Genomic DNA, 21,772 nt, shown 5'->3' with positions numbered 1-21,772 from the left:
GCTTCCCAGAATTTCCAATTCCTTAATATGTTCAGACCTATTAACCTAGTCCAGGGTGTACAGCATTTCTACATCTGTTCGTTGATAAAGAACGGTTGGCTAGATGCAGAATAGTGGGTTCAATCCCCTCACCAGTTCACAATGGTACTAATTTGAAACTCAAGTTGATGATATTGGTGAGACTTGAACTGGGATCTCTCGAGACATTCTGAAGGCGCCACAGGGCCGCCCGCGATTAAACTCACCTCAAGTTGACTCCACCTTCACGAGCCGGGAAATGGGCGGGGAAACAATGTGCAGGAGCGCACTGCGCAGCCGCGGTGAACCCTGCTGGGTGAGGGTGAGTGGGAGGGGCCTCAGCTCCTGGGAGACACACGGCGGAGGCGGAGGAGGAGGCGGCCTCGCTTGGAACACAGAGAATCTCCCCCCCCCCCCCTCCTCCCCAGGGAACAGCCGGCTGAGTGCAGCCCGTCTCCTCCCTCCCCTCCACCCGGGGTGAGATACGGCGCAGAGAGTGAGGTGGAGCCGGGGGCTGGGAGCCGTGGAACCACAACGGGCGGCGGTAGCGCGGGAGTGAAGGCCTCAAGATGGCGAGTGCCTCCTACCACATCTCCAACCTGCTGGAGAAGATGACTTCCAGCGACAAGGACTTCAGGTAACTCCCTCCTCCTCTCGGTCTCGGGATGCAGCTCCGGCGGGCTCCATCTCTCTGAAGTTTGCGCGGGCACAGCGGGGTCCGGGAGAGCTCCTGGCTCAATGAACGCCGCCTCCCATTCCATGTGCCCTGGAAGGATTCACAATGTGAAGGCCTCCTCCTCCTCCTCTGTCCCTTCCCTTCGCCCCAAGCCTTCAGAGGTTAGCCGGCCCCGCGCTCTGCTTGAATAAGCCCCAGTGCCTCGGTGGGCAGTGCACATGTTCCCTGTTTGGAGCCTGACTGTTTTTGAATGCCAATTTGCAGTGATCCGTGTCTCCGAGAGGGTGATGATGATAAGTGTTTACTCAGACAGTCGTCGATCTGAGCTCTTACAGCCTCCACCAAGTGCGGCAAATTTAAGGTTTTGAAAGCCGCATCGAGAATTTGAAGCTCTCCCAAATCAATTGAAAGTCACCGGTACCATAACATTCAATCATCTAATTATAATAAAGCTTGTGACGAAACAGCCATGACTGTTTTTACATGTTTAAAAGCAACGTGTTTTGTATTTCCCAGCAGTTTTGCCTCCTTTCTCTTCCTGAACCTCCCCCAATCCGATTGCAGGCTGCATGAATACTTGTCACTTTGCGTTCTCTCGCCCAAAAAGAAAATTTATTGCGGTGTAAACTAGCACTAAAGTGTTACTTCAATATTTGACTGTGCATAGTTTTGCATCTAGTCAAATCTTGTAAACTGTTGCACACACACTTCAGGAGAGGTTGCAGTTATGAGTTGGAGTCCCTAACTTTGGTGCTGAGGTCCCAAATAGTACCTGAACTTTCAGTGACTGAAGTATCGAAATAGCAGCAGATGATTAAGGGTTTTTTAAATAAAGAATGTTATCCTGGAGATATGACAGTTTTTGGATTTTGACCCTTGGAAATGTGGTGAGTGTTTTGCAATGGTTGGTAAAGGTTCTCCCACAGTATTGCTGAATAAGAAGAAATATAATTTCAACCCAGCAGGAAGGGAGAGATGATCTGTATTAAGTGATGCATTTTTGTAGGGAAAGGGAGACAAGATAAACCACATGAAGTAATTTTTAAGAGGATCAAAGGGGGACCAGAGCCTTCAGGAACACAAATCTTTAAAGGAAGCATGATGAGTTGACAATGCTGTTAAACCAGTTATGATCTGTGCAAAGATAAAATTATGCTCAAAGTTTATAAATCATTGTTGTGGCCTCAGCTGGAGTGTTGTACCTAACTTTGGGCAGTATTCTTTTGGATGAATGTCAAGTGGGTGCTGAGAATCACCACAAGGGGTAAAGTTTACTTGATCTTGTTATAAAGTCATGCAGATGTACAGAACAGAAACAGACCCTTTGGTTCAATTTGTCCGTGCCGACGAGATACCCCAAGCTAATTTAGTCCTATTTGCCAGTACTCGGCCCATATTCCTCAAAACCCTTCCTATTCACATACCAATCCAGATATATGTCTTTTAAATGCTGTAATTATACCCTTAGGTCCTTTTTAAAGTTTTCCCATCTCACCCTAAACCTATGCTGTCTAGTTCTAGACTCCCCCACCCCAGGGAAAAGAACTTGTCTATGGCAATTCATCTGTCACAGGTACGTTTATTCATAACGGTTTTAGTAAGAGAGACCACCTTACAGATCTTATGGGGAGACTGCATATGTACACAGTGAGAGCACCCTCCATCATGGTGTGTGGTGTTACTAATGTCTTAAATGGGATAGATTCAGAACAGGTCAAGTGATACAATCCAAGAAATGCTGAAGAACATCAGTAATGCTGAATTGTTTTCTAGAAGGTGGCTTGACATTTTTCCCACTGTACCATTACCAACAATCCAAAGGCCTTTTGCGAGAAATGTACCTATATTGAGGTATTTCCTCCTTATCCACAGCATGAAAAATCCTGACATGCATTTTGCTCAATTGTCTACTTCCTGAGGAATTGCTGAGCCACAGTTTTACCTTTAGACCTTACAGGCGAACCTCTGAAATTGCCAGGCGCATCCAAGGACAACGTCAAAGGCAGTGTCAAGAATGCTTCATTGCATTCATCAACCTAACCAAAGTAATTCCCTCAGTAAATCTTGAGGTTTTGTGTTCCAAATTTTTAGGTATGAGATAAGTCCTTATGATCCTGAAAATGCTTCATTATGATGTGACTGCAACTCTCTTGAGTGGAAGTCTGCAACAATTGTCTTCAAAATCTGGACTGGGGTAAGCCGCACTGTTGTAGCCCTCTTAGACATACAGTCAACCTGACACAGGCTTTTCACCTCAAAGGTCTGGTGTCAGAACTCAGATACTATTTGGGGGTAAATTTCTTTGACCTCAATGCCAGAACTGAACTAACCACCATAAAAATAACATGATTTACAGTTTGTGCATCCTGCCATATTATTGCCCACTCTGCACTAGATTTGCAATGTACTTTAAATATCTTAAATTCTGCATACAAGTAATGTGATCTGTCTTTGTCATCAAAACAAACTACTCAACGAAACGTTCCATGTGCCATAAATGTTGATGGGAGACTCTGGAATATGTTGAGCACTGGATCCTTGACAGGCGTTGCAGTAGCAGTTGTTGCTACAACTCTGTCCTGCAGTCGGACTAGGGACTATGTATCAGTATTATACTATTGAAGCAATTTCATGAGCAATGTCTTTGCATCATCCAGACTGAATGGAAGGACTATCACACAAATGCAGGTGTCTTCCTTGTATGCAGCTCCAGAAATGTTTGTGTAAATCTCCTGTAAAATCAACTTTGGTGGGCCAGCTGTCTTCCACTTCAAGTCTTGTTTTCTTGCTTTTCAAGTGACCAGAGTCTCAGAGAAGACAAATATTTGTTTTCAAAGGCATTCACATGCTCTTCTGAGAGCACAGCAGCTTTGACAATAAAGTTTGTAACCAAATGTTCAATTTGTCCATAAAGCTGTGCTGCACTTTGAGTCACAACATCTTAATAATGAGACAGAGTGGTGGCAAAGAAGGAAACAAATCAAAGCAAATCCTGTACTCCAGATCAGACTAAGCTAATGGGGCTATATGCCCTTTGTGCCAATAGATCTGAGAGTTTACCAGGATGTTGCCTGGTATGGTAGGAAGATCGTATGAGGAAAGGCTGAGGCACTTGGGACTGTTTTCATTGGAGAAAAGAAGGTTTAGGGGTGACTTGATAGAGGTGTACAAGATGATTAGGGGTTTAGATCGGGTTGACCATGAGAACATTTTTCCGCGTATGGAGTCAGCTATTACGAGGGGGCATAGCTTTAAATTAAGGGGTGGTAGGTATAGGACAGATGTTAGGGGTAGATTCTTTACTCAGTGAGTCGTGAGTTCATGGAATGCCCTGCCAGTAGCAGTGGTGGACTCTTCCCTCTTTATGGGCATTTAAACGGGCATTGGATAGGCATATGGAGGATAGTGGGCTAATGTAGGTTAGGTGGGCTTGGATCGGCGCAACATCGAGGGCCAAAGGGCCTGTACTGACATGTATTTTTCTAAGTTCTAGTTGAGAATTGGCCTGTTGAATTATGAAGACTTATGGCTGAAATTTGCAATGCTCAGTAGATAGTGTAGAATCAGGGAACAGCTGTTCACGAAGGCAACCCAGTTATTCCCTAATGCAGTGCTATACACAAGAATTACATGATGCTGTCATTAATGGATCAGTTCAGAGCTCTGCAGTCCTGTCCAATTAGCTGTATCTGTTAGGTTATTTAATTGTCAACTAATGGGATGATGTTCCGTGAACATCCTAATTTTTGATGATGGAACCCAGCATTTGAGTGCAAAAGACGAGGCTGAAACACTTTCAATTGTATTCAGCTAGAAGTGAATGGTCATTGATGCATCTTAGCCTCCTCTTTGTCTCTACTGCCAAAGAGGTAGTCTTCAAATAATTTGATCCACTCTGTGATATGAAAGAGCAGCTTAATCTGCTGGATATAGCAGAAACTTTGGGGTCTGACAACATTCTGATTGTTGGATGTACTTGCATTATGGAGTGGAGGTACACCAAAGGCTTGTTATATTGTTCCTGGAATGAAAAGATTTAGCTAAGATGAATAAATGAGTAAATTGGGTTCATAGTCTCTGGAGTTTAGAAGAATAAGAGATCTTATTAAAACATTGAAGGTTTTGAAATGACTTGCCAGAATAGACGCAGAGATTCGTTATCCAAAACATGAAGCTACAGTCTCTGAATAAAGGGTTGATCATTTTGGGTTTCAGATCAGCAATTTCCTCACTTGGTTGTGAATGTTTGGATTGTCTGCTTATAGAATTGTGACTATTCCGTCATTGAGGCAACAAATTTAATAAATATATTCAATGAATTGTGGCAGCCAACCAAAGTGGAGTTGAGGAAGAAGATCAGTCATAATGAGTGAGGATACTTGTTTGAGGTCTCCTCCACTTTCTTCTGTCATTTAGTTGTTTTCCTATCTACAAGGTACAAGTTAGATGGGAGATGGACTGTTATTGAGTCTGAATGTATGCTGTCCTGATAAAGCCAATAAGATTCAGTTATCCAAGGCAAAGGAACATACTCGATTGGCACCCTTTAAAAACCTTAAACATTCAGTAACTTCACCACCAGCACATAGGCATGTACCATCTACAAGCCACATCGCAGCAATTCAGAAAAGCTTCTTGACTACTTCTACCTAGAAAGACTGAGGTAGTACGTCTATGAAAATGCCACCACCTGCTAATTGCCCTCTAAGTCATACGCCTGATTTGGACCCATAATGCTAATTCTTTATTGTCACTGGATCTTAACTGACAACTACCTTCCTACCAGCATTGTGGCTGCATCTACATTCTGTGGACTTGAATCAAGAGTGCAGGTTAGAATCATCTCAAAGACAGTTGGGGATGGATAATGAATATTGGCTGTGGAGCTAAGTGGAGATTTAAGAGGTGTTCAAAAACGTATGTGGATTTGGTGGCATTGATGGGGAAAATGGTTTATTTTAGGAGGAACTTTGGTTACCAGAAGAGATTCCAGGTAGTTCCAATTGAAGAGGGCGAGAAGAAGAAATGTTTCTTGAAGGGAGTATTTGTACTGCAATACTTGGAAAATTGTTAGCAGATTAAAGAGTAACTTTCAAAAGGGAATTGGATACTTAAAAGGGAAAGAACAGTTGAGTGGGACCAAGTAGATGGGTTAAAAATTAATTTGTCCAATTGCATCCTTCTCTGCACTTGGTGTTGAGATTGGTCACAAGAATACACTGGAGGGGTTGCTCATCAAATGCACTTTTATCGGCAAATTCGTTAAATTGCTCTGTATTGTCTGCACCTGCAGCAGAAGCTGGACAGGGTCAACACATGGCAAGGAAAGTTCACAAGACAAATGCCAAAAAATGGCCATTTCTGACAAACCTATGTACCACCTTCAGATCTCAAAAGTCTTGTGATCACTGAAAAGTTTGCTTTAAGGTACAAGGGATGGCATATGCTACAGAATATTTGACCTGCTCTGGTTGAGTGTCTGATTACTGGGGATCCTCAGGATTTGGTTGGTGGTAATGCCGTTGAATGTCAAGATGTTAGGTTTTTTGTTGGTGATGGTCATTGCTTGGCATGTGTCTTATGAATGCTCCTTGTCACGTGTCAACCCTGTCGAGGTCTTGCTACATGTGCATGCACACTGCTCATTATCAGAGGACTTGCTAATCGAGCTGAACATTCGTGGTCAGCCAATGTTGCTATTTCTGGTCTTATTGTGGGAAGCAGTGACTGGGGCTGAAGGTGATTGGTCTTAAGACACCATCTGAAAGGATTTCTGCAGTGGTGTCTTGAAACAGATTATTGACCTCCAAGTACAGCGATTATCTTTTGTACTTCTGGATTTCCCTTGATTTCCAAAGACAGCAGTTTAACATGGCACCTAGGTGTTGCATGTCAAATGTTGCTTTGATGTCAAGGGCAGTCACTTTCTTCAGCTTTTGTTCATACTTCGATCAAGGCTATATTCAGATAAGGGAGAGAACTGTGGGAAGGAATTACATTTCAGTTGCTAGGTCAAATGCATTTCTTTGATAATGTTAGAATATTGGTATTTTATTTGAACTGGTACATAATCAGCTTTATGCTTTGAGATAACCTGAGGTTTTATTTCTCGATTGACAACAGTAATATAACCAAATCATTATCTTTAAATAGTTCTTGCTATTCGTGAAATAATGCAGATGGTCACCCGTTTTGTGTCATTGCAAAAATAAGCATGTACTGTTGAGTAATTACTAACAGTGGATTAATACAAAACTCATAACAAAATTAATTTCATTTGTATAATTTCCAGATTCATGGCAACCAATGACTTGATGACAGAATTGCAGAAAGATTCTATTAAGTTGGATGATGACAGTGAACGAAAAGTGGTTAAGATGATCTTGAAGTTACTGGAAGACAAGAATGGTGAAGTGCAGAACCTTGCTGTTAAATGGTAAAAAAAAGTCATCTGCTTGTAGAATAAATTGGTGCAGATGTAGATTTATATAATTATTGTTTCACCTGTACTTACCAATTAAGTATGGAAGCATGTCAGAATTATTTTGCTCCCAGTACTTAAAGTACTGCAACTTAATTTTTTTATATATTGTTATCATCTCCCTCACTTGAGAGCATTGGCTTTTGTGTTATGATTCTGGTTGTCATTGTCATTCAGTACCAAGTGTGTATGCACAGGCCATATTTTATGCAAGACTTTTAGAGAGGAGCCCTTTATGTTCTGATTGGCATGGAGGGATTGTATTCTGAATGTAAAGTGAGATCATGGCCTGCCCCAGATGTTTCCTTACACTAACTGGTAATTCTGACCCTGACATTCCTTCTGAAGAAGGCAGGTTCTTCAGTTTTACCTGTATCATTCTGAACCTTTGAAATGGGTGCTGCAAAATACCAGATGATGATGAATAATTGTTGAAAATGGCAAACATGTATCTTTGAAACAATACAGGTTTTTGCCTGGAAAATGTAGGAGGTGGAGCAATATAATCGCTAAATAATTTTCTGAAGATTATAACACAAAGCTCATTACTTCATGGAAAACATCAAAATCAAACTACTTAGCATACCTGTCAAATTCATTTTCTTTCTAAAACACTAGTTGTTTATTTTAAAAAAGCTAGTGTTTCATTATTTTTGCTGTATTTTCCATTGTTTCTATTCGCAAATTATTTTCTTTCCTTTACATCGTAACCTGTCCTATGTGCACTTGACAACAGATACATGTTATCGCTAACAGGGCACTTGTCCAAGCTGTTGTACCTCTGGAATAGCAAGCTGAAAATCAAGCTCCCTTAGTCCCAGCGTGAGCAGAACAATTAAAGATTTTAAAAAGTATGCAAGATTCTCCAATTTACCTGAACCATCAGCATATAACTCTACTAGTTAAAACTCTAAACCCCATTATAATTACCCTTTTATACTCATGCAGACGGTCGAGGTGAAAACACATGGGTGAACGGGAATACTGGGAAAGCAGTTCAGTGGTTCCTGTTCACAAGGTTTGCTGAGATAATTCTTCTAGTGATCAGAATTCAGCTTCTTGATCTTGTTTGCAGGAGGTTCGGGTTTCACAGTTACAAAGGCCTCTGACTTAATTAAACGTCACAGATGTATGGCAACTACTGAGGGGAAAAAAAAACTTGTTTCCTTCAGGTTTACATTTTTTTTACTGCAGAGAAAATTGATACAGCTTCTCTGTAACTTGTTCACTACCCTAAGGCGTTCAGCTACCTGGGAGCCAGCCACACAATCATTGACAGACAGGCCTTTGGTTTATGGACTAGTGACCAGTTATCAATGACAGTCAGTTCCTTGCTACTGGCTGAATCTCCATGTATACACTACTTGTGGCTCCAGCTCATCTGCACATTTCCCCCACCTCATGAGTAGTAACCTAAACAATACAATGAGTGTCGGGTTACTTGTTTTCAAAAGGTGTGGTAATCCCTCATTTAATGCTTGGTTTTTGAAAGTTCCATTTCTCATTTCAGTCCACTATCTCAACCAAAGGCCCCCCAAAAAAAAGTATTTACAAAACAACAGCAGTACTCCCATTGCATCTACCTTTGCTAAGACCCTAAGTTTGGATTTTCCCTCCCTAAATACCTCAGTTTCTGCCGCCACCCCACAACCTTTTCAGACACTGCTTAAGCCAATCTCAGACTAACATTTTTATATCGACCCTAACGTGTCTGTATGTGGCTGAGCAGCAAACCTTGTTTCAGTGTTCTGGTGAATGTTCTATCACTTTTAAGAGTACTTTATAAATAAGTTTTATTATTACATAAAAGTATGGCTCCTTAAATCTATGCCCTCTGATCGATGATCTAGGTTAAAATAATTGGAAGAAGAACCAGAGGAGATGAGGAAATGTTTTTATTTGACACAATAAGTTGTTTTGATCTGGGCTGCATTGACTGAGAGTGAGTAGAAGCAGATTCAATAGTAATACACAGAAGAGGTTTGGGTAAATATGTGAAGGGGAGAAAAATTCAGTGATAAGGAGACAGAGTATGGAGTTTGGCTAATTTGCCAGTATTGCCACAGAGCTGATAGAACATTTCTTTCAATTGTCATGGCCACTCTAATGCTGAAATATTAGTATATTAAGTAGTTTCAGATAGATTGTGGGCATGTGTTTGTGCAATTACAGCATTGTGTGCCAGAGTTTCCAGAGTACAAGTATGCATTTAAACTGTTGTCAGAACTAGGAGCTAGCAACTAGTGCATATTACAAACTGTTTCTAATGATAGAAACAGACCACTTTCTGTAGAGAAAGTTACTTGGCTGCTGACTGCAAAATTCAAGTCATTTGATTCAAGCTTTTTATACATTTTATGTCGAACAGAATAACTGATTAGCGCATACACATATGCTGAAATATTATAAACTTAATTAAAATTCTACTTCTTGAAATGGGAACATATGAAATACGAATGTAAAATGTATTGATGAAAGGATGGTCAATTACTATCACTTCAGTACACTATTTCAATCCAGTTATATCACATTACAAGGCATAATACTGTTAGGAGATTTTAACAGTGATGTCACAGCTTACAAAGGGAGGTTCTTTTCAATTTTGTGATTTCTGAAGGTTTCTGTTTTGAGGCCATGCACCCATTAGAAGAGCAGGACATCATTGACAGCAACTTCTAGATTTTTGTTTGTCATTCCATGTTCATGCCAGAAGTTGCTGTCAGTTTCCCAGTGAGGGGATCTCCAGTACTGAGCTAATAGCTGGAATAACAGCCACAGAATTTGGACCACCATTTTTGATATCCAACTCTGTTGTTTTATTGCAAGATTTGTTGACACACAAAGATGAGTAAGATCTCTGTGAATGTCTGAGTGACTGCTTAGGAGTCTTAATAAAGCGACTTAACTATTTATATACGTTATAAGGGATATAGTAATATCAGTTGGCCTGAATAATGGTGAGTCATTTTTAATATGCATATTGAGTTTAATTACATTATATATAAAATTATGCTTTGACTCAGCACAACAAAACATTCACCTGTACTTGTTTAGATATAGTGCTTCACATTTGTGAGCAAGCATAGAAATATAATTTATTTATATTTGCTGTTAAAATAATTGCACAATATGGCTGTACAGTACATTGTGTTGCATGTAATGATGAGCCAACTTGCCATCGGCAATCTTATACATGTACATGTAAATATACTTGTAATTTAAAAAAAATTTTTTCACTTTTAGCCATAGTATTTTACAATACAGAAGAAAGCCAAATGACCTATTAAGGATATACTGGAAGCTACACAGATTTTATAGTGATAGCTTGTGTATGCTTGGAGGAACGTATGGCAGGAACGTGTTTGATTTAGTGTTTGACAAATATTTATAGTCGTTACTATAGGCACAATTGCTTTAGAAGTAAAATTATCAGTTTGGTCAATCAGTTCAAGTTCACCAATAGCAATAATCACAGACATCATCATAAGGAAATAATAAACAGGTTGTGGAAAGTGCGATCTCTCTTTAATAGATGTGTTATGAAAATGTGTATGCAGCAGGTTTAAATATTAATTTATCAGGAATTTAGTTTTGAATGTCTTATGATAGCTCTGTTTAAGCATGTCTTTCATACTTATCCTACAGCCTTGGTCCATTGGTCAGTAAAGTGAAGGAATATCAGGTGGAAACAATTGTGGATACATTGTGTACCAATATGCTGTCAGATAAGGAGCAACTGAGGGATATTTCCAGTATTGGACTGAAAACCGTCATTGGAGAGTTACCTCCAGCTTCTAGTGGTAAGTTTATATTTTGAAGGCGGGGGGTGGGGAAGGAGGTGGGAGAAATTGTCATTATAAGGACACTGGAAAGTATTCTCTGACTAGATAATCAAGAAAGAAAAATAGAGTTTTTAAGAAAAGGGTAGCTGGAATATAAACAAAGCTTTAAAAGTATATTTTTTTAAAAGTCATTTATGGAGAGAGCCTGGCAAATTAATAGTAGGAAGTAATGTTTGAACATATATTGTGCATCTCTCTTCAGTGTAACAATATAAATAATATCCCACAAATTATGAAATCAGATGGAAGGAAGAAATGTAGGAAATGGTACTGAAAAGTTAATAGAATTAAAAATAGTGTTCCTCTGGTCTTGATGGACTTCATCCTAAAGTTTAAGAAGAAGTGACGTGAGGAGTTGTGATGGCTTTAATCCTCTAAAATCACGTAGATTCTGGAAATGTCCCATCACATTTGAAAATAGTAGATGTAAGTCCAACATTCAAAAAAGGATAAAGCAGGAAACTACATCTAGTTTACCATCTGTTATCTGGAAAATGCTGGAATCTATTAGTAAGGAGGTTAAAACACTGCACTAAGAAAATATCAGTGCATTATGCAAAGTTGACATGATTTTGAGCAAGTGAAATTGTGTTTGACTCATTCTTTAGAACTTTTGAAGGAAGCAAAGTTCTACTTGACTTAAAAAGGAACCTGTGAATGTGATGTTCTTCGATTTCCAGATGTCATTTGACAACAAAGGTTAAAAACTGAAAGAACTGTTGATGCTATAAATTAGAAATTAAAGCAGAAATTACTTGCAAAGCTTTGAGGAAGGGTCACCGGACACGAAATGTTAACTCTGATTTCTCTTCACAGATGCTGCTTGACCTGCAGAATTTTTTCAGCAACTTCTGTTTTGTTTCTGACAATGAAAGTTATTGCACAACAGAAGAAGTCATGATATCTAGGGGACTTGCATATTAGTATGGACAGAGGGTTTGCTAGTTAGTGGAAAATGGTAGGTATATTGGAATGAGAAGAAAAAAAAAGCAAAGAACTGCAAATGCTGGAGATCAGAAGCTGGAAAACCTCTGCAGGTCTGGCAGGATCTATGGAGAGAAAACAAAGTTAATATTTTGGGTCCAGTGACCCTCTCACAGGATGAGAAGAGGTTGTCTTAGGGGTAAAGTTTGGACACATTGTATCTGTATTTTCCAGTGCTTAGAAGAACGAGAGTTGATCTTATTGAAACATTTAAAATTAGGGAGCACAGTTCAAAAATAAGGATTTTCCTATTTAAGACAGAGAAAAATTGGTGAGTGTCATGTATAGTTCTCTTCCCCAGAGAGCAGTAGAGGCAGAGTCACTGAATATTTTTTGAAGGCAGAGCTATAAAAAGGAGCCAAGAAAATACATTGGGGTCAGAATCCGTTTCAGGTGTCAGACTGCTTTCTCCAGGTCCTAACTCATATGTTTGCTCATATGAAAGTGTACATAACAAATTTGTGACCCTTCACTTTAATTATTTGTCAGTGAATGATCATGTTAGCATTTAAATTAGCAATCTCTCAATAGGATCTGTGTTAATTGCTGAGTGAAAAAATTAACACATTTTTCTGTCAATTAGCAGAAGTCCAACAGCAAAATAATTAACTAACCATTGTTTAATAATCTTAGAATTATGGATGGCAGCTCTTGATAGTTGAATTTGGACATGTTTAGTGAATAAATTTAATTGACAATGTAAATATGTGAGAGCGGTTGATGATTTATGTTACAATAATTTTACATTAACTGGATTATAAATTTGCAGTTAAGATCTGAGTCTGAGATTGAAATAAATTGCTTCATTTAATTTCTGACTGGGTTCTTTAGATTGCTGACTAGTTAACAACAGTAAAATATTAGTCTGAATATTTTGACATCTTTGCTTGTAGAGTTATGACACACAAGGTGAGGAAAAATCTTTCACCCAAAGGGTGCTGGGAATCTGGAAATCACTGCCTTAAGGAGGATAGAGGCAGAAGTCTTCATTACCCATTCTAGAAGTATTTAGATGTGGACTTGTAATGCCAAACGACATACAAGGCTGGGAAATGGGATTCAAATAGTTACTGGTTTTGGTATGAATTTGATGGACCAAAGAGACTTTTCTGTTTTGTAGATCTCTGACTCTTATGACCGTTTGGCTTGTCAAATCCATTCTTGCTGTCTATTGAATAATCCAATCTGTTCCATCCTTGTGGCCTTGCAAATTTACATATAGATTGGACATTAAATTTTCTTTAGAAATCATTGATCACCTCTGTTTCCACCACCCTTGGAAGCAGCATTTCAAGTCATTGTGGACAGAAGTTAGTTCTGAGTGAAAGGTTTCTAATTATCTAAGATCCTCTATCACAAGGAGATGTATATAATAAAAGATAATTAGATGAAAGCGTGTGACTGAGAGGTGGGCTTAAAAAATGTTTAAAATTACAACCAGTACTTGATTCACTTTCCATCATGTCTTCCTTATTCAGTTTTTCTGTTTAAAATTTTTTACATTTAATTGTAGCTATCTTAAAGATACTTTGTTGACCAATGAACTAACTCACCTATTTTTCTCATTTTTGCAAGTTCCAGGTCACCTCTGGCTAAAAAGCAATTTTAAAGCTGTATTGTGCCATTTAATTTGAAAAGATACAAGGGTGATGTGAAAGTGAAAAACTGTTTTTGCATCCAACTGTGTTATGGAACCATATGGCATGAAAACAGACCCTTTGGTCTAACCAGTCTATGCCAAATATGATCCCCAAACTAAACTAGTCCCACCTGTCTGCTTTTGGGCCATATCCCTCCAAATCTATCCAAATGTCTTTTAAACGTTGCAATTGTACCCGCATCCACCAATTTCTTAGGAAATTCATTCCACATGTGAACCACTGTCTTTAAAAAGTTTGCCGATCATGCTTTTTCTATTTCCCTTTCCTCTCACCTTAAGAAAGTCACCCCAATCTTGAAATCCCCCATCCTAAGGGAAAAGACAACTACCGTTAACTCTTTACCCCTCATTGTTTTATAAACTTCTATCTGATTGCCTCTCAACCTCCTACGCTCGATTGAAAAAGGTCCCAGTCTATCTACCTTTTTTTTTGGAAAAATAACTCAAACCTTCCATACCTGGCAACATCCTGGTAAATCTCTTCTGAACCCTCTTCAGCTTATTAATATCCTTTCTGTAACTGGGCGACCAGAACTGGACACAGTCTTTCAGAAGAGGCCTCACCAATGTCCTGTGCAACCTCAACATGACTTCCCAACTCCTATACTCAAAGGACTCAGCAATGAAGGCAAGCTTGCCAAACACTTTTTTTAACCACCCTATCTATATGTGACACAAACTTCAAAAAAAAAGTACCTGCACCCCTAGGTCCCTTTGTTCTATAACACCACCCAAACATCTTTCAATGACTGGGTGTATTTTAAAACACATTCTTGTTATTTATCTGAGATCTGTTCAAATTTGTATTTATTTCCTAGGATCTGCTTTAGCGGCTAACGTTTGCAAAAAGATCACAGGGCGCCTCACTAGTGCCATTGCGAAACAGGAGGATGTCTCTGTTCAATTGGAAGCACTAGACATCATGGCAGATATGCTAAGCAGGTAATCGAGTTTTTGTTGGGGGCCAAAAGAGCAAAATTCACCCAGCACGTACTCTAGCAATAAACAGGGAAAATAGACTGAGCATAACCTAATTATGTCAACGAGATTAAGACAAAAGCACAGTTGTGAGAATTGTGCTGAAGTTCACAACAGTACTTATGAGGCTTTTGTCTGAATTACACATTCAATTTTCTGCCTTACAAATCTCTACAGAGTAAATCCTCTCGGCAAAATCACGAATTGAGAATTCATCTATCCGTGGCAAAAAATCAACATTGGACAAAAATAGTGTATCCACCATATTTTTAACCATTTTAACCTATTTTAACGAGCTTTGTACTCATGAATTTAATCTTTCATGGGGCTTCTGAGAAACAGAACCCTTGTGAATCTGTCAGTTTAATTAGTCCAGTGTAACATGGCTTGTGAAATAGCCATGGGGCAGGGAATGAAAATGTGCAGAAAAGAAAGTGGATGGTGTTGTTTGGGACTCAGCACAAACAGCAAGTTTTACTAAGCTTTGCAGAAAACTAACCATTTTGATGTGTAGATCAGTAACCTTAAATGAGCTTGTGATTAAAATCAAGATTGATAAGTAGTGAGAAAATAATGAAATGTAGCACGGAGGCTTAATTTGATGAAAGGGAGAATTTGTAAAATGAAACAATCTGAAAGGATTAAAATGTAACTTATAGCAAGAAAACTGTACAGGCGAAGCTGGTAACCTTTTGCTATTTCCTTTCTGTATTTTCCCAATGCTTCTAACTTGTACTCACAACAGAAGTGCAGTTTATTGAAGAGATCCTGTGTGACCTAATACTGTGGCTTTACTCTTAGCAAGGATTCTGACTGAGGTGTCCAGTCACATTCAATCCAACAGCTGGTAGCTTTACATGATTGCTTCTTGAACCAAACACACACATGTTTGAACTTGCTGTTCTTTGAATATCACAGTTGCTATTGTGAAGACATATCAGTAGGTTAAAACTAACCTATGTCCTGACAGTTCATGCATGTTAAGTACTGTTAATGTAATAACTGCTCCTTAACTATGGTATATAACACCCAAACCACCTCTGTGATATAAGCCACCGCATCCTGTCATTCCAATCAGTGGTAGGGGGAGAAATAGTGACATAGTGATGGTGTCACTGAACTAGAAATCCAGATGACTGGTTAATATTGAAGGGGTGTGTGTTAAAATCCCACAATGGTTGTGAAATTTAAATCCCATTCATAATTTGAAATGTACAGCTAGACTTAGTAATGTTGACAGTGATAAACCATCATTGCTGTAAAAAGCCCGTCTGGTTCACTAATGTCCTTGGGCGAAGGAGATTTGTGGACCTTACCTGATATAACTGACACTCTTGGCTGACTTCTGAAATGGCCTAACAAGCCATGTTCAGGGGCAATTGGGGACGCGTGCCAATGCTCACATCCCATTAACCCATAAAATAATCAGACCATTATTTTTGTAAGGTATAGAGTTAATAAAAATAGTGTATTCAAAATAAGAGCCATGGGGTTTTTATAGCATAAAAACATTGCTAGTCATCCAGTATCTATTCTAATCTGATTTTCCAGCATGTGACCTGTATCCTTGAATGCTCATGTGTGTCAAGTGGTCATCTAAATACTACTAAAATGTCTTGAGGGTTCCTTACTCTACCATACTTTGAGATGGAATTCCAGATGACCGCCACCCTTTTGGATTAAAAAAGTTGTCTTCAAATGCTCTTTAAATCTCCTGCTTTTTACCTAAGAACTGTGCCCTGAATGGTGACATCACATCTATTCTATAGTGTGGCAACCAGAAATATGCACAACTCCTAGCTGTAGCCTAAAATAACAAGACTAACATCATCCCATTCATTCTTTGGAGCATATTTCTTGCCTTTTAAGACTTTGAGATGTAAGTCTTAGAGTACTACACATGACACAGTAATTGGAAATATTTCTGTTGCCTTCACAAGTAAATCGAATTTGAAAATGTTGGTTGTCTGTCTGGAGCATATGTATTGAAGAATAAAACAAACGGAGGTTTTGAAATAAAATCAGAAAATTTTGAAGTAACTTGGTGGCTCTGACAGCAGAAATTGCGAAGAGTGTTTGGACTCCAAACATCAACTCTATTTGTCTATCCACAGATGCTGCCAGACGTGCTCAGTTTTTCTAGTGCTTTCTGTTTTTAAATGCATGGAAAACTTAAGCAAAAAGCAGTTGGCTGATAGTGTTGATTTAAAAAAAAGGCCAACAATAAAGTGGAATGCAATATCTATAGAGTGGTGAACATACATGTGTACCTTATCCTCTATATGCGTTAATGTTTGCATCTTGTATAGTTTGATTGTTCTAATGTTGACTAATTGATTTAAATTAAGCTAATTGATTGTAGCTTGGTCCATTTTTGAAACTTTCATTTTAACTTCACTTATTCCAAGATTGTTCCCTTTGTGGTGCAGGGCAAAAAGGACCGTTACTATTATAAAATGTTGACCAGTACTTGCAGAGATTTTTGTCAGACCTGCTGCATTCTAGAATTAAAAGCTAACTTAAATTCTGTTTAAACAAAGATAGTCATTTTAAGTTCGAACTATAATTGGAATTTTGCATTTTATTTTTCTAGGCAAGGAGGTCTGCTGGTTAATTTCCATCCATCAATTTTAAACTGCCTTCTTCCTCAGCTTACCAGTCCCCGACTTGCTGTTCGAAAGAGAACTATTATTGCTCTTGGTCACCTTGTTATGAGTTGTGGAAACTTGGTCTTTGTTGATCTAATTGAGCATTTGTTGACCGAGCTTGCCAAAAATGAATCCATGTCTACAACCAGGACTTATATTCAGTGTATTGCTGCTATTAGCAGGCAGGCAGGGCACCGAATAGGTAACGTAAATTTGCATTTGGAGTCCCTTTTAAAATGTTTTTGCTAATTTTTTAAATGCTTTTAAGCAATTATTTGAGAGAATTTTTGAATTCTTGATTTATTCTTTAGGTGAATACCTCGAGAAAATCATTCCATTAGTCGTTAAGTTCTGCAGCGTGGAGGATGATGAACTGAGAGAATATTGCATTCAAGCCTTTGAGTCATTCGTAAGAAGGTAAGGTGCAATGTCGGTTTCATTTTAACTTAAAAAGAAGTTGCAGGGAAAAGGTCATTGATTCAATAAACATTTGCCTAAGTACAAAATGTGTGCTACTAAATAAATCTATTTGTGGAATTAAGGATTGTGTTTGACCTGTTTTGTCTATCTGTGAGCAGGGAATACATCACAGTTTGTATCCTTGACTAGCTGAACCGGTATTTTCTGAACACTTTGGTGCTGGAGCTAGATTTTATTACTTCGCAAGCTTAAGCGGAGTATTTATTCGATGACTGTGTTTCGTAGGTGCCCAAAGGAAGTTTTTCTTCATGTCACAACCATTATTAACCTGTGCCTGAGGTATTTAACATATGATCCCAATTACAATTATGATGATGATGAAGATGATGCTGCGATGGAATCTGAAGGTGGAGATGATGATGATCAAGGTACAGAACCTGGAATTAATACACTCTTATTTTATATAAAGTTGTTAATGGGGTAAACGTATGTAAACAAATATATATCAACTTGGATTATTTGGAGAGTATACTTTTGTTCTTTGCAGAAGAGTTATTACTTAAGTTAGTTAACAGCTATAAATCTCATTCTGGAAAAGGTACTTAGAATCATAGAATCCCTATAGTTTAGAAACAGCTCATTTGGCCTATTGAATCCCCACTGCCCCTCTAATGCGCATCCCATCCAGACCCACACCCCCTAACCTATCCCTGTAACTCTGCATTTGCTATGGCTTATCTACCTAGCCTGCACATCCCTGAACACTGGCAATTGAGCATGACCAATCCACCTAACCTGCACATCTTTGGACTGTGGGAGGAAACCGAAGGACCCAGAGGAAACCCATGCAGACAGTCCCCTGGGGATGGAATTGAACCTGGATCTCTGGTGCTGTCGAGCAGTGGTGCTAACTATTGAGCCACCATGTTCCCTCCTTGATGGTGTTGATATTTACCCCGTCCTTCGATAACTCAACAATATTAGTGATATTAGATATGAAACAATGAGAGTCACTGGGTTATTTTAACAGTTGGGGCCTTGTCTCATATGACTTTCATTTGTGTGCTGTTTTCCAGCATAGTAAGTCCTAAGTGAATTTCTTTTTATTTAGTTGTTTAATCTATGCATCACTTTTGTTTGAAAGGCACTCAGTTTTTAATATCTTTTACTTGACTAGGGAGTGATGATGAGTACAGTGATGATGATGATGTGAGCTGGAAGGTACGACGTGCTGCTGCCAAGTGTTTAGATGGTGTTGTCAGCACTCGCCATGAAATGCTACCAGAATTTTATAAAACAGTATCGCCTGCGCTGATTGCCAGATTCAAGGAGCGTGAAGAAAATGTAAAAGCTGATGTTTTCCACGCATATCTCTCGCTGCTCAAACAGACCAGGCCTGCTCAGAGCTGGCACCTTGACCCAGATGCAATGGAACAAGAAGAGACCCCTTTAGTTATGCTGCAGAATCAAGTACGTTTGACAGTGGCTTAGGCTATTACAGCTGTTACCTTTTTGTGACTCCATTACAAATTCTCTTGCCAACCTGTATTGATGTTGTGCTTGGGTACATTGCCTTTTCACACCTACTGTTCTGTCATCAAAATCCTGCAATAATTTTAAATTTATACACTTTTCCACATGGATGTCTATATTGTTCCATTTGTGAGCCCCCTTAACGTTAACTCATTCTTTTACTTTTAGTTTGTTTTTATGTAAAATTAGATGAAAGACCATGAGCAGCAGTCTAGGTTTGTTGACAAGTTTTGTACATTGTGTGGTCAGTGTGTGTTGAGTGCAAAAAGTATGTTTTTCTCATTTGGATGCAAAATATGCTCTTATTTGAAAAAAATTAGATTGTATTTAATTCTTTAGAAGTTTGATTTAGTGTTAAAACTGATTGTTATTGGGAGGTGAGATTAGAATTCTGGTCCTTAAATAATTTTTGTCTGCATTTGAGCTCAGTTTGAAAGACCAGAGTGCTTTTTCCTTCTAAAAGATGATTGTACAGTGGAGGTTGGTTAATAATTTGTGGTTTATTATATAATATTTGGATCCAAAAAGTGAAATTTTATTAAAACTAAATAGCATTAATAAGTTGATCCTTATTTTTCTACTATTTTAATTAACAAATGGAACAATATAGACATCCATGTGGAAAAGTGTATAAATTTAAAATTATTGCAGGATTTTGATGACAGAACAATAGGTGTGAAAAGGCAATGCAGGTTTAAAGTGATATTTACCTCTTTGGGAGTAGTGAGACCTCATTCTCCGAAGTGAACATGTGGTTCATTTGAAATGCTACGATGTTGAAGCTGGGTATTTGATTGAACATTTTATCTTTTCTGTTACTGCTTGCAGATTTTTTTTTTCTCTCAGTTATATGGTATTCAAGTCGCCAAAGAGTGTGGCATGAAAGCATAATTCTGAGCCTGCTTAAATCCCTTTCTTTAAAGGTTCCCAATATTGTTAAAGCTTTACACAAGCAAATGAAAGAGAAAAGTGTGAAGACCCGTCAATGTTGCTTTCACATGTTAACTGAGCTGGTGAATGTGTTGCCTGGTGCTTTGACTCAGCATGTGCCAGTTCTTGTTCCGGGTAAGTATTGATGTTTTTTCGTCAGTTTTGCTGCAGTCTGTGATTTTTTGTAAGCTGATGCAGTAAATGTATTTATTTAAAGCTATAAGATAGAGTTGGGAAATTTTTTTATCTATGACATGGGGAGACAGTGGCACAGTGACTATTTCACTGGAATAGTAATTCTCAGTGTGGGTACAAATTACTATAAAGCAGCTGATGAGGTTTAAATTCAATGGAATTGATAGTTAGTCTCTAATAATGATGAGTGTGAAACTATGATTTTGTGAAAACAAAACTGGTTCACTTAAGTCTGTTATGAGAGGAGATCTGCATTCCTTATCTGGTTTGGCCTGTAAAGAGCAACAGATTCACAGTTGTTGATTCATAACTGCCCTCAAAATGGCCGAATAAACCAATTAGTTCTGGACATTCAGGGACTGGCAACAAACTTATTTTAGTAGTGATGCTCAGATCCCTTGAAAGAATAGTCCAAAAAAAATTTTCAGAATTTGGCATTTGTGACTTTAGAAGTCTAAGTTGTTTAGGAATCAGCCAGTTCTATGTCCAATGAATGACAACCTGACAGTTTCAAACTGTCCCTGTCTCTCTCTGTCTGTCTGTCTGTCTCTTTCTCTCTCACCCCCTCCGCCTCTCCGCCTCCCCGCCTCCCACTCCAATCTCTCCTCCTTTAAGATACTCCTCAACCTAACTCCTGGACCAAGGTTTGGGCCACACCAATGCAATTTTCTTTGTATATGATCCAGTGTCAAATTTAACTTGATAATCTGCAAATTACGAGCTTTAAACTTTTTGCAGAGTTATAGGTGCTTTCTAATATGTGGTAGTTTAGAAATGCAGAAATAGTATATTAATAGCTTTTACTCAAATTCATTTTTCACTAACCACCACTCTTTATAAGTACCTTGACCAGTCAACAATTAGGCCAAGGCTTATGTTGTCAGAATCGGGCAGACAGAAAAAATTGTCATGAAAAGGCAAATTAATGCAAAGCAGAATTAGGCTGGGTCAGCAAAGGAATGAAGAATAGAAAACTTTTTTTTAACATCTGGTATTAATTTTCTTACGAAGAAAAAGGAGAGAATGAGAACGAGCCTCCCAAGCGGAGTCTCCAACCTCAACTTTACAAACGTATGTCTATTTCCATCTCTGTAACACTATCCAACTTTGCTGTCTCAGCTCTTTTACACTGAAACATTCATGTCTTTGTTACCTCTACACTTGATTATTCCAATGCACTAATGCACTTCAGCAATTCTGGCTGTTCACCTTTCTATGTCTTCTCTCAGTCAATCCTGACGCGCGTGCGCGCTCTGTCCCCCCCCCCGCGCGCAGCGCTCTGTCCCCCCCCCCGCGCGCGCGCTCTGCCCCCCCCCGCGCGCGGCGCGCGAGCTCTGCCCAGCCCCGCGCGCGCGCTGCCCGCCCGCGCTCTGCCCCGCCCCGCGCTCGCGCGCGCGGGCGCCCCGC

The 21,772-nt window shown here is 39.0% G+C and overlaps 1 protein-coding gene across 1 annotated transcript in view; it reads left to right on the top strand.

Annotated features, from left to right (window-relative positions):
• Positions 1–367: 367 nt before the first annotated feature.
• Positions 368–21,772, top strand: part of cand1 (cullin-associated and neddylation-dissociated 1) — a 34,245-nt gene continuing 12,840 nt past the window's right edge. Inside the window, exons 1-9 of the mRNA XM_072551563.1 lie at positions 368–655; positions 6,987–7,130; positions 10,821–10,975; positions 14,480–14,603; positions 17,233–17,489; positions 17,599–17,704; positions 17,993–18,135; positions 18,885–19,177; positions 20,164–20,305. Coding sequence (XP_072407664.1) covers positions 588–655; positions 6,987–7,130; positions 10,821–10,975; positions 14,480–14,603; positions 17,233–17,489; positions 17,599–17,704; positions 17,993–18,135; positions 18,885–19,177; positions 20,164–20,305 — 1,432 coding nt within the window. The 5' untranslated portion in view covers positions 368–587. The remainder of the gene's footprint in view (positions 656–6,986; positions 7,131–10,820; positions 10,976–14,479; positions 14,604–17,232; positions 17,490–17,598; positions 17,705–17,992; positions 18,136–18,884; positions 19,178–20,163; positions 20,306–21,772) is intronic.

The sequence above is a fragment of the Chiloscyllium punctatum genome, chromosome 32 (genome assembly GCF_047496795.1).
Source record: "Chiloscyllium punctatum isolate Juve2018m chromosome 32, sChiPun1.3, whole genome shotgun sequence".
Lineage (NCBI taxonomy): Eukaryota > Metazoa > Chordata > Chondrichthyes > Orectolobiformes > Hemiscylliidae > Chiloscyllium > Chiloscyllium punctatum.
The sequence above is the reverse complement of the archived record's forward strand: the minus strand, read 5'-3'. Positions and strand labels throughout refer to the sequence as shown.